Source organism: Ochotona curzoniae, unplaced genomic scaffold (assembly GCF_017591425.1).
Source record: "Ochotona curzoniae isolate NIBS_2020 unplaced genomic scaffold, NIBS_Ocur_1.0 contig_2318, whole genome shotgun sequence".
In the NCBI taxonomy this organism is placed as follows: Eukaryota; Metazoa; Chordata; class Mammalia; order Lagomorpha; family Ochotonidae; genus Ochotona; species Ochotona curzoniae.
In genome coordinates this window covers 8,696,424-8,710,926 of record NW_024465419.1, presented here as the reverse complement: position 1 = coordinate 8,710,926, position 14,503 = coordinate 8,696,424, and the positions used below count along the sequence as shown (strand labels likewise).

General features: G+C 41.8%; 1 protein-coding gene across 2 annotated transcripts in view; it reads left to right on the top strand.

Moving 5' to 3' along the window:
• Nucleotides 1-14,503, top strand: part of SPIDR (scaffold protein involved in DNA repair) — a 364,582-nt gene that overhangs the window by 89,688 nt on the left and 260,391 nt on the right. The window contains exon 1 of one of the 2 annotated variants that reach the window (XM_040972594.1): nucleotides 12,723-12,734. The exons of the other annotated variant lie outside the window; for it this stretch is intronic. Coding sequence (XP_040828528.1) covers nucleotides 12,723-12,734 — 12 coding nt within the window. Of the gene's footprint in view, nucleotides 1-12,722; nucleotides 12,735-14,503 lie in introns of those variants that run through there. 2 annotated transcript variants of the gene reach the window in all.

Sequence of the window (14,503 nt, the reverse complement as noted above, 5' to 3'; positions counted from 1 at the left end):
ACCCCCTGCTGGCGAACAGAGTCTTACACTTTACACTTAGGTTTTTTCTTCACAGCTCTTGGTGTTGTGTGAGGTTCCAGGATTCTGGTAAATACTGCTTTGAATTTCTACATCTGATTTAGGTCAACTGAATTTCAGAGTTATATTGTAACATATAATTCATATAGCATGAGGAAGAGAATCCTGTCTTAACCAAAAAAAGAGTTGGTGAAATAGAACCTGCCAGATGTTCAGTGCTTTACTAGAAGTATCCATGAGACTGAGGGTCAGTCATTGGCTACAGTTGATAACAGCAAAGCAAGCGAAGGTGCAAGCATCCAAAGCCTTCTTCCAAGGGAGTTGCACGGCACGTGTTGTTTTTGTAGCTGTGAAGGGTAGCAACACGTGTGATGTATGTTATCTATTGGAATAGATCACTCTTCCTTCCAGCCCAGGATTTTTATTTCATTTCAGTTGTGTGGGGACACGATGCCTGTGTGACTGGCTGCAGCTACTGAAGCTAACAGCCGCCCAGAGGAAAGCAGGTGTTCAGCATAAATTACATTGTTTGCACAGACTGTCTACACAAACTGGTACAGTGTAGTCCAAGCTGGGAGCACACAAGCCATTTTTAATCTAAATATTCTGAAAGTTTAATTCCCAAGTGCTCAGGTTAATGGGCAGTGGTGAGAACAGGTCCTTCCCGGAACACGCATGGGTTAACACTTTCCTGAATACTCTGTAATTAGAACCTCTGGTAGCATATGTGTCAGAAACACAAAATGCTCTGATAGCCAATCACGTCTTCTTTTAGTAACATAATTGCTTTTAGTCAATAGTGTCTTTAAAATTTTTTTTTTCCGTGTAAGAAATACCTGTGTGACCACAAATGAAGCCCAGGGCAACTTTATGGTATCTTGGGTTTTTCAGGTTTCACCAAGGTAAACATTGTTTTGTTTGAATTCATAACTTAAACCAAATGCTTTGCTGAGAGCAAAGTTTCTAAGACGTTCTTGCTGTTTCTGGTTTTTATAGGCTCTGAAATGTCTGGTGCTTCTGTAGTTCATGTTCTTTCATGAATATCAAAGAGTAATCATTTTCAGAGATGACTTATCTCCATAATATTGTTTTAGCTCATTGTGGCCAATAAAATTCACAGCAGTACATTAGACATTATCTTTTAGCTACTGAAATAATGATGAAACAAGCATTATTAAACCTTATACATTTTAAATTTCTTAATACTCAATATCCTTGGTGTATTTCATAGTTGTAGAAAAATTCATGGTACAGATTGTTTTAGAGACCGTTTATTTGGCCTTTCCCCCTATTTACAACAATTTAGCATAAATAAATGTATATGCCTATGTACAAAGGCATGTAAACTTTCCTCTGGTCTTCTGGTTGTTGCTGTTTTCTAGGCAGAGCGTGGTACAGTTTGTGCAGGATGCTCTGTGAAGGGTTGAGGATCCTGAGACTGTTACCTTGCTGTGTAACTGCAGTGTACTACATGAAAATGATTTTAGTCTTCTGTCTCGGTTTGTCTTGTTGGCTTTCTTTTACCTCAGAGTAATCTCATGAAAATCATCACCTTGATAGAATTTGATTATTTTGAAGAAGCATTTATATAGTCACTACGGTGAGACACTGCCTGCTGAGACCTGAACCAGAGGTTTTGGAACCAACCTGGGGTCTACACAGAGGCCCTGCTCCTCTGAAATAAATGCTGGGAGATTTACTTTACAAGCTGAGTGCTTTGGGTTACTAGTGGCTTGACTTATCTGAGAACGAAGATCCAGCTCCAAATCTCTCAAGAGAAACACCTGCAGTTTGGTCCTAGCACGATAGCCTAGTGGCTAAATCCTTGTCTTGCTCACCTGGAATCTCCTATGGATGCCAGCTCATTTCCTAGCTACTGTGTGTCCCATTCAGCCCCATGCTTGGGGCCTGGGAAGGCAGTGGAGGATGACTCCAAGCCTTGGGACCCTGCACCCACTTTGGAGACCTGGAAGAAGCTCCTGACTCCTGGCTTAGGATCAGCTCAGTTCTGGCTGTTGCGACCACTGGGGAAGTGAATTGGTGAACAGAAGATCTTTCTGTGTCTCCTTTTCTCTGTATACCTGCCTTTTCAATAAAATAAATCTTTTTTATAAAGTCAATATTTTGTGGAAAAACATTTTAAAGATTTATTTAAAAGGCAGAATTGGAAAAAAGGGAGTGACAGAGGAGAAAGGGAGGGAGGAAGAGAGAGAGAGATCACGTGAGTGAGCGCTGCTCATCTTCTGGATCTGCTGGTTCACTCCCCAAATGGCCCCACAGCCAGAGCTGGACTGATTGGACGCCAGGAGTCAGAAACTTGCTCCGAGTCTCCATGTGGGTGCAGAGACCCAAGTGCTGGGGCCATCTTCCTCTGCCTTCGGGGGCACATTGTCAGGGATGTGGATCAGAAGTAGAGCCCACTGGGACTCAAGCTTCTGCCCGTATGGGATGTCAGTGCCTCCCTGCCACAGTAACAACCCCTATCTTGTGAATCTTTATTGTCCTCCTAATGTCCCACATTAAGCCACAGGAAGGGGTTTGTGACTTTGTCAGTCTGTGAAAAAAGCTGTGTGGGTCAGACACCAGGCATCATAGGATGGAGTCAGCCAACAGCTTTGCCGATAGAGGGAAAAAGAAATCCATCTAGCTCTGCAGAATCACATTGCCTAAAGTCCAGAATAATGGTTCTTCACAAGAATATCTCTGAGCTTTCCAGAATATTTAGCTGTATTCCACATGTGATGTTTGAGGATAGAAGAGATGAGGGAAAACTTCTCTTCCACGGGATTTCATTAATATGATTAAAATAGGAAAATCTGTGAGAGATTCAGATCGATGAGCTATGGCAGACTGGTGAAATTGTAGTTGGGTGGGTTCGAAAAGACTGCAGATTCATAGGGGTCACCATTCACAGACCCCTGGGAAATCTCATTGTCAGGAGGCCCGTTGAACTCTGTTGAGCTGAGCTTATTCAGACAAGTGTTCATGGCACTACCTGGCCTGTAATATCTGGGAGTCTTACATCTATAAAAAACAGTTTGGAAGAGTGCCGAAGCCCCACCCCATCCCCATATGCCCCATCTAGGAGCTGTGTAGTCCGTTTTTCACTGCCTTTCCTCTGGTTTCCTGCTCTGTTCTTATTGGGCAGCCATCTGGCTGGTTGATGCCCTGTAAACCTGCTGCTTTTTGCAGGGTTCTTTTCTCAGTTTTTCCCATGTGTCTCCTCATCCTTCATTGTGTAAGGTTATTGTTTTAAAAAAATTTTTTTTTATTAATTGTATTGCATTATGTGACACAGTGTTATGGGCACTGGAATTCCCCTCACCCTTCCCTGAACCCTCTCCCCATGGTGGATTTCTCCACCTTGCTGCATTACTACGGTTCAAATTCAGTTGTGGTTCTTTCATTGGAAATATTTACCAAGCATAAAGTCCAGTGTCTTATTATCCTAGTGGGTTCAACGATTTCTTGGTGAGACCATCTCTGGTCTGAAGGTAAGTCCAGCTAAGCTTCATCCCAAACGATTAAAGGCCCCGACATGCCCTCAACAGCTATTTACAATCTCATGGCATCAATTGACATGACATTGATTAATAGTATGTTGGTGGGGAAGATGTGGTTTCTTAACTACATCCTGTGACTTCTTCATAGACATTTCAATTTTGGTTTGTATTCAACCTGATTCCATACAGTTATCAGTTTAGGTACAATACATTTTTTTTTTTTTTAATTTAGGATGGGTGTGTAGAGAAATCCCCAAAACCCCAGTGAGGTGTTACTAATCTTTGTGTCCCACCTAGTGAGGCCTGTTTAGGTCAATGCTGGCCGTTTCCTGTCAGATTCTAAGCTTTCCATGTTGTTGTCTGACCATTCTAGATTTTTTGTTTGTATGTATATTTGTTTGTTTGTTTTGAGGGGTTACTGGAGCGATCCTAATAGTCACCGTGAGGGAGGGTGGGGACCCAGAGCCAGAGCCAGGCCAGGACCAGAGAGAGCTCGCCTCCTTATTCCCAGAGGGAGTTTATTATTCTTCTGTTTCTACAGATCGCTCAGGGCTCCTAGCCGTTGTTCCGATGGCGCTGGTTTTTGCACTGCAGAGTTTGGACTTCTTCCATCCTCTGTGGAGGCTCCAGATGGTGGTGGGTGACCTCAGAGTTCTCGGCCTCCGAAGGCACTCCTACTCCCCGTGGTCTCCTTAGTGGTTGGGATGTAGTCCTTGGTATCCATGTTGACAGTCCTTGGTAAGGATCTGGGAGTCTTCAGGGTTGGGATGCGAGCCTCCTCCTCACCCCCCACTCCAGTTTGGGGTCTTCCCCCTGCCCCATACACATGACCTCCTATTTAGGGGCTTTCAGGGTCGCTCCCGATTCCCCCCTTATGTCTGTGTAGCTTTATTATTGTCTAGTACTGATTCGAGTCTGTTGTCTATGGGTTATCAGATTTGATGCTGATAGGCTATGTTTCACATCTTCCACTCACTTGTTAGGGAGATGGAGGATTTCTCTGCATTCCCTCCCCATTATGGAGTAACATAAGGTATTAAGAGTGTTTTAGGTTTTACAGTTCTTTGATGTAGATCTTAAGCATTCTGACTCACATTAATTGTTGTATTATAGGTTACAATGCATTGTCTTATTGCATTGGATACATGTTGTCAGAGGTTGAAATAATGTTACAATGTATTGGTATTATTTTCCAGATTAACAACTTTTCATCTCAGATTAAGGCAAACATGTGGTATTTTATCTTTTGGGATTGGTTCATTTCTCTTAGCATAATGGATTCCAGTTGGGCCCATTTGGCCACAAAGAACTGTATTTCATTTTTTTTTTGATAGCTGAGTAGTATTCCATGGAGTATATGAACCATAGCTTTCCTATCTAGTCCTCTGTTGATGGGCATTTCGGTTGCTTCCAGGTTTTTGCAATTACTGATTGTGCTGCTATAAACATAGGGGTGCATGTTGGTTTCTCATAAAACAGGTGTTTTGGATAAATTCCTAGGAGTGCTATTACTGGGTCGTATGGTATGCTGATTTTCAATTGATTTAGCATCCTCCATACTGATTTCCATAGAGGCTGTGCAAGTTTGCAGTCCCACCAACAGTGGAGTAGGGTTCCCTTTTCCCCACATCCTTGCCAGCAAGTGTTGTTGGTGGCTTTTTGTGTGTGCCATCCTTTCTGGCGTTAGGTGGTACCTCATTGTTGTCTTCATTTGGATTTCCCTTATTGCCAGGGAGCTTGAGCATTTTTTCATATGTTTGTTTGCCATTTGGGTTTGTTCTTTTGTGAAGCGTCTGCCCATTTCCTGTGCCCGTTTCTTGAGTAGGTAGTTTGTTTTGGTGCTTTGGTTGTTCTGTAGATCTTTGTATATCCTGGAGATTAGTCCCCTATCACCTATGTAGTGTGCAAAAATCTTCTCCCATTCTGTGGGTTTCTTTTTTACTTTGTTGATTGTTTCCTTTGCTGTACAGAAGCTTCTTAGTTTGATGAGGTCCCATTTGTTTATTTTAGTCTTGATTGCTATTGCCTTTGGAGTCCTTTTTAGGAAGTCAGGACCTACACCTAAATCTTGTAGTGTATTTCCTATATTTTCTTCCAAAAGTTTGAAGGTTTCTGGGTGTAGGTTTAAGTCTTTTATTCATTTGGATTTGATCTTAGTGTATGGTGAGAGGTATGGGTCTATCTTCTTGTTTCTGCAAAAATTTATTTATTTTAAAGTCAGAGTGACAGAGACGGAATCCTTGATCCACTGGTTCACCCGGCAAATGGTCACAGACCCTGGACTGTGCCAGGTCAAAGGCAGGTGCCAGGAATTTCATCCAGGTCTCCCACATGTGTGGCAAGGGCCCATGTCATCATCATGTCTTCCCAGTCCCATTAACAGGAAGTTGCATTAGAAGTGGTGCAGACTGTGCTTGAATTGGGTCGCCAGCAACAACTTAACCTCCTGCACAATGCTAGCCCCCATTATGTAGGGCTGTAATCCTTTGCCTTGAATAAAAACAAAGCCTCACTTATTACTATGTTTTATCTCTGACTATGTTTGCATAAATGAACATGTGGTCATTTTTGTTTCTCTGTGCAGATACTGAGTGTAGTTGGATGCCCAGATGGAGGGCAATGGTGCTATCCCTATGTGACTCTGGTAGGAAGCGACCAGACAAGTCGTAACACAGTTCATATCAAAATCCCATTTGTTACAGTTGTCCTTGGAGAAGGAATGCTTTTCTTTCTCTGTGTGGTCATTGTAAACACAACACACAAGGATCAGGGTAGAGAGGAGAAGCAAGGGATTGCAGGTGGCACCGTGATCCCTCCTGGCCTGGCACTCTCTGTAGGTCCTTGCTCCCGACTATGGCTGCAGCTGTGTGAACTTTGCCCCAGCAGGTTCCTTCCTGGAGCATTGTCACCTCTCCCTCCCTCCTGTTCTCCTCAGGTGCACCTTTGCTCTGCTTTCCTGTTCTCTTAGCTCCTCAGAGTGGGCACCTGCGATGTGAGAATGAGGTGGAGGGTGCTTTTGTAAAACTGTCTTGGCAGAACTCTCATTCCCACTGGGCTGCAGCTTCAGGTTGGAAATAGATTTGGTTTGGGGAAGGCAAGCCAAGTGGTTCACAGAGGTGTAACCGTGGGTGTAGCTTGTTAAACCTGTTTACCTCCAGAGATTTTTTGTTGCTGTTGAATATGTGAGAAAACCTATAGGTTTTTGTTAACCTTCTCACTAAGTGGCTGTGATTTCCATGGATTAAGTTTCAGTCCTCAAACATACAGGATGTGAACAGTGAAAGCTTATCTTGTATCAGTGGTTTAAGCCGTCTGGCATTGTGATGCTTTTATTGATCTTAATCGTAATAGAAAATTAAATTCTGGCAAGAGCAGGGCTTTTTTTTTTCCCCCTGTTGTCCTTTTTTACACAGTAATGTTGGTGATGAATAACCAGAGAACAGCCTACATTAATTAAGATGTGTTTGTGTTACAGTTTCACTAGAATAGAAAGACCACATGGGCGAGGACTTTGACTTCTGCCTCTTGCTGTATCTACTGTGCCTGCACTGATTCCTGATCATTAGAGTTGGGGTCAGAAATGAAGGCATTTGATAACCAGTTTGCTGTTATGTTACCCCAGAACCCTTCGATTGCTCCAGAGCAGTCTGGACTTGACAGTTCTCCTTGCCATGAATTATCTTTAGCATTTTTGTTGTTCCTCTTCAGCCCCATCCCATCTGTCTTCCTTCAAAACAAGTAGTGATATGTACAGGTGTTACAGGCTGCAAATTATTCAGGACCTAATAATTCTCATGTTCTTTCCTTATTGCTGATTCTTCTCAGTTACAGTGTGACTTTAAGAAAAGGAGACTGAACTGAGGACAAACAGGGTGAACTCAACATAGCACTGTTCTGGGTAATCTCATAAGATTCTACATGGACAGGTCTGGGCCTGGTCAGTAATTGGAAGGGAGGCCTCAGAGAACAGAAACTAGCGCCTGGCAGGATGTGTGGTGAGGAGCACGCCTGGCCTGCGAGTTGGGGCGCAACCAGCACCTGCCCCACAGGGCAACCAGGAGTACAAGATGTCTTCTGTGTTTTGCCTTCTTGTGTTGCTGGAGCCAAAAGCATGAGACTTCTGTTTTTGCACAAAACATGAGTCAAATGAATTGTTTTCTGTCTTGCAATTGGCTATCTTGAGGAATAGCAGTTTAGCTTCCATCAGCTGGGTAAGCATTTGTCTATAAAGATGTCATTTACATAGAGAGGTGATCATTTGTTAGAGCTGTTCCACAGTTGCTCTTGATATGACCTTTCTATAAATTCTAGAATTAACAGCTTTATTTTCTGAACATGAAAGGGCGGTGTTTCATCTAGCTAATTTGCTTCATTTGTCATGAAGGCAGCTTCCCCACTGAGGCACTGCCTCATCATAGACTTGATTTCCTCCCGAGCAGATGTAGTTTTTCACATAGAAAAACCCTAGAAATGCAGACTGTCATACATGGATAGGGATTAAGATTCATTTTACATGAATTGGAACATTGCAGGCAGTCAGGGCAATTGCTGAGAAGGATCTTTCCCCGTCATTGTATGAAGAAATGTATTGATAGGATTACGAAAGTTTGTATTAGCTTAAAGAGTATCAGATGAGTTGCACAGGAAACTATGCCGATTTGTCCAGTTTTAAAAACTTTAAAGTTTATAATAGGTATCCAAAGTTAATTTTTTAAAAGCCCGTTAGTGATATTATTGGTTATCCGTCTATCACTGGCTTTTCTGGTCAGCTTGCATGAGCAAACTTGTGCTTCTCATTGTACCTGAGCTCCTCTCACCACCCCACACCCCAGGACTGCATACCTTACCAAAAATAGGCAGATTTTAAGGACTAGAAGTCACAGGTCTTTTTTTTTTCCCTCCTTATCATCCTAGCTGTGCAGTATTATAAAATGTCCAAATAAAAAATCTCACAAAGGAATGGAAGTCATGGAGTCATGACTTTTAATCTGCCTGTGTGGGAGGCTGTCTGTGATGAGACTGAAGAAACAGAAAAGCCCCTTAATTGTCAAGAGGGATCCAGGAGCTAGGGCACTGCTGGTGTGCGTCCTCACCTGTATCTCTCACAAGGACATCTTACCGAATCCTTTCTTAACCAGTGGCCCCTTTGACAAGCACCAGTATTCCCAGCATTCTGCTAGGTACTCTGTGTCTCTGTGCAGGGCCTTTGATCATTAAAGCCCCAAATATTATTTTCCCCTTTCTTTATTCCTAAATGTGTTCTCTATTTCCATTACTAACACCACATCCTGGGTGATGTGAACTTTGGCCCCTCTTAACACTTCACTTGAACTGATTGACTCTTACTTTGAAGTATTTTCATTAGTAGTATCTGGTTACTGTACAGTTTTAGAATACTAATTATTAAAGTAGGGGACCGGAAATGAATCAGCACTTGCCAGTGTACTGAATTATCCCCTGTTCATTAAAGGGCTACATTAGCTTAATTTACTGGAGCAATTTTGTTGGGAATGGTAACTAGTCAGAAAGCTCGGACTTTACCTTTGGCCCAGACTGCTGGAGTGCACCGGTTTGTCCCCTAAAATCATCATCATTCCAAGAAAATAAATTTGGAGCAAGGTTCTCACCATTGATGGATCTATTCATTTATGTAAGAGGATATGTGTGCTCCACTCCTTCACACACATAACTTAGTTATACTTCAAAAAATCATCAGATTTTAGGGCTGTGGATAAAGCAGGTTAAATTGCCATTTGGATAGCGAGTCTTCTGTATTGTAGTATAGGTTCAAGTCCTTGCTGCTCCACTTCTGATCCAGCCTCCTGTTAATCTGCCTGGGAAAGCATCAGGTGGTGATCCAAATACTTGAGCCCTTGCCACCCATGGGAGAGCTCAGGATAGAATTCCAGCCTCCTGGTTTTGGTCTGATCCAACTCTTGCTATTGTAGCCATTGGGGGAATAAATCTGTGATAGAAAATCCCTTCTTCTGTTCCTCTGTCTTTCAAATAAGTATATAAATAAACCTCAAAAAAGGAAAATGCCAGTTTTTGTAAGTGAACTGTATATAAATTGTGTGTATTTGTGTTATAATCAAAATGTTTCTAATTAAGAGAGAAGAGGCCTGAACTTGCCATTTTTACCATTTGCTTTCATTTTTTTACTGAAAGAAATTCTGGATAGTTTTGTTTTTGTTTTTGTTTTAGTGCAGTGTTACAGTAACCTCAGTATCTCTAAATAATTTAAGATAGGATTGATAGAAAATTTTTATGTTTTGATGTGTGATATTTAGTTTTACCAAACCTCCTGTTTCGATAAGTCATTTGCTAAACTGGAAAGACAAAAGTTCAAATGACAATAGTTTGTCAAGGATTTCATTTTCTGTCATTGGATTGGATTGATAAATAAGTTTGTTCAATGGCTTGCTGAATGGGAGTTTAGCTTTCATTTTTAAACCCACAGTTGAAGCAAACCCACCAGTGTGTTCAGTGAAACTAGTCTCAAATCTTTGTTTTTAGCTTTTGAAATGAGAGCCTAGCTTTATTGATACTCTGATTTGCTCTGATTTTCAGGACACTAAAAGAAAAGCTTTCATGTTACTAAAGATAACTGAAAAATCTAGCATTGAAACTGGAAATATTGAAAATCATTATTTTCTTATTCCATAAGTATAATTTTTACTGGCCTTCCCAAATCATGTTGTTCATGCTTTAGAACTTTCTCAGTTGCAAGCCACTTTAAAATTAGTGGAGTTCATTTACAATTGGGATTTGTTACCTTCTCTTACAATATTAGAAAATTGGGTAATGATTGGCTAGAGCCCTGAAGCCATTACAGGATTGAGTGAGAGGTAGCCAGTTGTTGTATATTGCTGCTGCCCCCTCCCTCCTCTCACCTGCCTGCACCTGGAGGCCCCAGGATTAGAGCCTTTGCCAAGTCATTCCTTGGGTAACTAGCCAGTGAGCCAGTGACCAGTGATAGAGTCACTGATCTAGATGGCCCGCAAGATATTTCTGCTTTTTGTTTTATTCATTTTGAAACGAGTACATCCCTAGTTACCAAACAACTTGGAATAAAGTGTCGTCCTCCTACCCATTATCTGGCTTCCTGCCTGGATCTCTTTCTTTTTTCCTCCTCCCCCATTTTGTTTTCTGTTTTCTCCTCTCTTGATATCTGAATGCCTGAATTTTTCTAGTGAAATATTATGCTTCCTTATATTAAATTTATTAGATTACAAATATTTTTAAACAAATTATTAAGAAATTATGAATACAGAAAAATCTTAAGAAATCAATCATACTCATAGAAAGGAAGAAAAAAGCTTCCAGTGAAAGCAATGGTTAAAGTGAAAAGTAGGCATCTTAGCAACCAGAGGAATTGCAGTACATTTCTCTGAAGCCTTAAACCACTGTTCTCTGAATGTAAGCATTTATTTGTATTCCTCTGTATTTGTTTTTATTTATGTACATAAGGTCTTCATATGTACATTGTTTTTGTAATTTTCTGTATCCTTATCATGACTGAAGGATCTGTCTCCTTCTTAATGGTTTCAGAATATTTTCTTGTGTAACTACCATAACCAACACTTGATTAATAGATGATTGTAGGTTGTTTTTCAAAAAATTATTTTACTGTATGTACCTCCACCTGCATATCTGTCTATGCAGTTAATTAATATGCCAGCTTTTTCTCTCTTCAGATTGGTAGTCAGTCATCCCCAAATAGGTTTTTCCTCCTTCTGTATTATTCTTTACACACTAGAGCCTTCCCCATGTACGGTTTACTTGCCAAGTAGTTGAAAAGGATAATCAACTTAGGAAAAAGACCGAAGTTAGTAGAGATCTTTTCTTGCATCATTGCAATATTACAAAGTGATCTTGTAATCTTGGGCTGAGGTTTATACTGCTGTAATTGAAGTCTCTCTGCAGGGTTCCCCTGGGGCTGCTCACAGCAACTTTGTGTCACTTCGGAGTGCCAATGAGGTTTTCTGTATACTCACAGTTTTTCATTTTCTTAAGCAGGTGCAGCAAAGGATCTGAGTAGATTATCTTGTTTTGGTTTTTGGTTCACTAATTTGGACTCTTTTTTTTTTTTTAATGTATGAATTTCCTAGTGTTGGGTCTATTTCTGGAATTTCAGGTCTGTTTCACTGACTTGTCTATTTCTGTGTTGGTATCAAGTTGCTAATAACTATAAACAGTATAAGTAAGTATCTGCTAGAAGTAATTGCTCTTCGTTTTTGTTTTCGTTTTTTTCTTTTGTAGAATGTTTCTTCCTTGAATTTCAAATGCTGGAGAGACGCCCTTTAAATTTAGTTGGGTGATTCTACTTAGTGTCAGAAAAGTATTTCTTAAATGTAAGATCACCTCCAGACTGAGCTGAGACTCATGAGTATTCACTGAAGTCTTCCAGTTCAGTGAGGGAGCAGCTGTTTGCAGCCATGCAGGCCAGCAGCAATTTGGAAATGTGCATCTGGGAGCGGGGAGCATGGGGCTTGCTACTACTGGGGGCTGGCATTAACCATTGTGGGGGCTTGAGCAAGTCTCATTTTTTTTGAAGATTTATTTATTTTTATTGTAAAGTCAGATATACAGAGAGGAAGATCTTCTGTCAGCTGATTCACTCGGCAAGTAGCTGTAACGGCCAGAGCAGAGCCGATCTGAAACCAAGAGCCAGGAGCCTCCTCTGGGTCTCCCATGCCAGTGCAGGGTGCAGAGTGCAGGGTCCCAAGTCTTTGAGCCATCCTCTATTGCTTTCCTAGGCCACAAGCAGCGATCTGGATCGGAAGCAGAGCCACCAGGATTAGAACCGACACCCATATGGGATCCCGGCATGTGCAGTGCAAGGACTTTAGCCACTAGGCTACTGCATTTGGCCCAGGTCTCATTTTTATAGGACACCATCTCATACACAGGGCTTGCCCTTCAGACATAAGTAGTTTTCTGTCACTGTTTTCCACTCAGCTGTTGTGAGGAACAAATGAGTTAGTAACTGTAGGAGTCTTTTAAAACTTGAAAGCCTGGGAGGAGAACTTGAAGATAATGGTGATGATGGTATGGTGGTTATTCTTATAGTTCTTGATTTATTTTCGTTAGAGGAAGCCTCCTGGTTCCAGAAAATGGGAAAGAAGTAGCTGAGAAAGATGCACTGGGAGTTTTTCACTGCGACCCAGGTTGTTCTGATTGAAGCTAAAGGCAGGGCTGATGAGGGCATGTGTGGGCTGACACCTCAAGACATGGGAGTCCTAAGAGAGGGCCGAGGGAGCAGAGGCAGTGCCAGTAGACGTCATGTGCACCAGGCGGGGAAGATGCATCATGAAAGCCTTCCCCCGGGGTTGGAGAGTCACACAGTCTGCAAGTAATAAGGAGAGCGAGCGGTGTTGTAAGCAGCTGGAGATGTCATTTATGACCTGACTTAGAGTGAAAAGGTTATCCCAGTTATAGGGGGCCAGGAGGAGTGAATCAAGGATGGAAACAGTGACACCTGCTCAGAGGTTTTACTTCCCAGCATGGCACCTAGTGGTGGGGTGAGGGGTAAGGGATAGCTTTGAGTGGGTTTTAGAGGCAGGACTTACTGGTGGACTTACCATCTGTGGGCTCCTGGTTTAAGCATCTGGCTTGAATGTGGAGCTTACAAGGCAAATAATTGGTTGTTCAGAGGGTGTTAAAAGTTCAGCTTGGAGGCCAACATTGTAGCTTAGCAAGCGAAGCTACTGCCTACATTGCCAGACTCCCATGTGGGTACTGGTTTGTACTGGTGGGTACTTAGATGCTCCATTTCTGATCCAATTCCCTGTTAATGGCCTGGAAAAATCTGCAAAAGACGGGCCAAGTGCTTCAGCTCCTGCTATCTGTGTGTGAGATCCAGATGGAGTTCCTGGCTCCTGGCTTCAGCCTGGCCCAGCACTGGCTGTTGGAGCTATCTGGAGAGTGAACCAGCAGATGGAAGATCTCTTTCTCTTTCTACTCCTCTCTTTTTGTGTCTGTCCCCCAACCACCTCTCTTTGTAACTCTTTCAAATAAATAAATAAACAAATAAACAAATCTTAAAACAAAAGATCCTCCACAGCTTGCCCCTCACCCAATATTTAGTATTATGTGTATCATCTCTTATAGCTCAGTATGAACGCTGAACTTTTGTGCATTTGAACTCAAGAATATCCACTATAGTTGTCATGATTTTAACTTTATCATGGCAGTTGTACATAGCTGAATCAATGTGTTGTTTTATGCTATCCTTTTATATCTGGAAGAAAATGAAATATGCAGATCTAAACTTTCTGAAAAAATTGTCATGTCTTCTATTTTCCTTTATTTATCAAGGTCCTTTGACCTTCTGCAGTCTCTCTTGTCAGCTTAAATGATGCTAATCTCAAAATCCCAACCTGGGCCTTTTCTTTTGGCTTCTGTATGCTTTCCATTGACAGTCTTTTCCAACTCCTGCCTTTTACACAGTGTTTCTGGTCTTACGATTGTTGAAGCTGTCACACCATCCCATATCTCTTAAAACGCCAGGCGCATAGAACCATGGCCCGTTGATATCCATTTTACCTCAGTTCTTCTCCAACCTTGATGTATCAGACTCAGACCCAGACTCCATAATTGTGATTTCCCTTTCAGGTATGTCTGCTGAAATCCATTTCTGGAATGACACATTCCTTATACTAGATGCCTGGTGTTTTTACTCCATGCTCACTTTGATCCCTAACATCAGAGTTCTTAAGTGTTGTTGCCTCTGTTTTCTGTTTCTGTTAATATTATCCCCAGTATCACTCATCCTTTTTTTTAATGTTTTGTTCTAAGTGGAAGAGCCTTTTAGGCAGCTGCTTTCCGTGCTTCCTGTCCTGAGTCCCTTTCCTCTCCCTTTTCTCTCTGTGTTCTTCAGAATGTAGTTGGTGATGTCATCTATTGTTGTCAGCCCCTGTTTAAAGCTGTCAGTGCCACCCTGCTGTCTTAAGGCAGTTGCCTGCTGTGGTTTGCAAGGT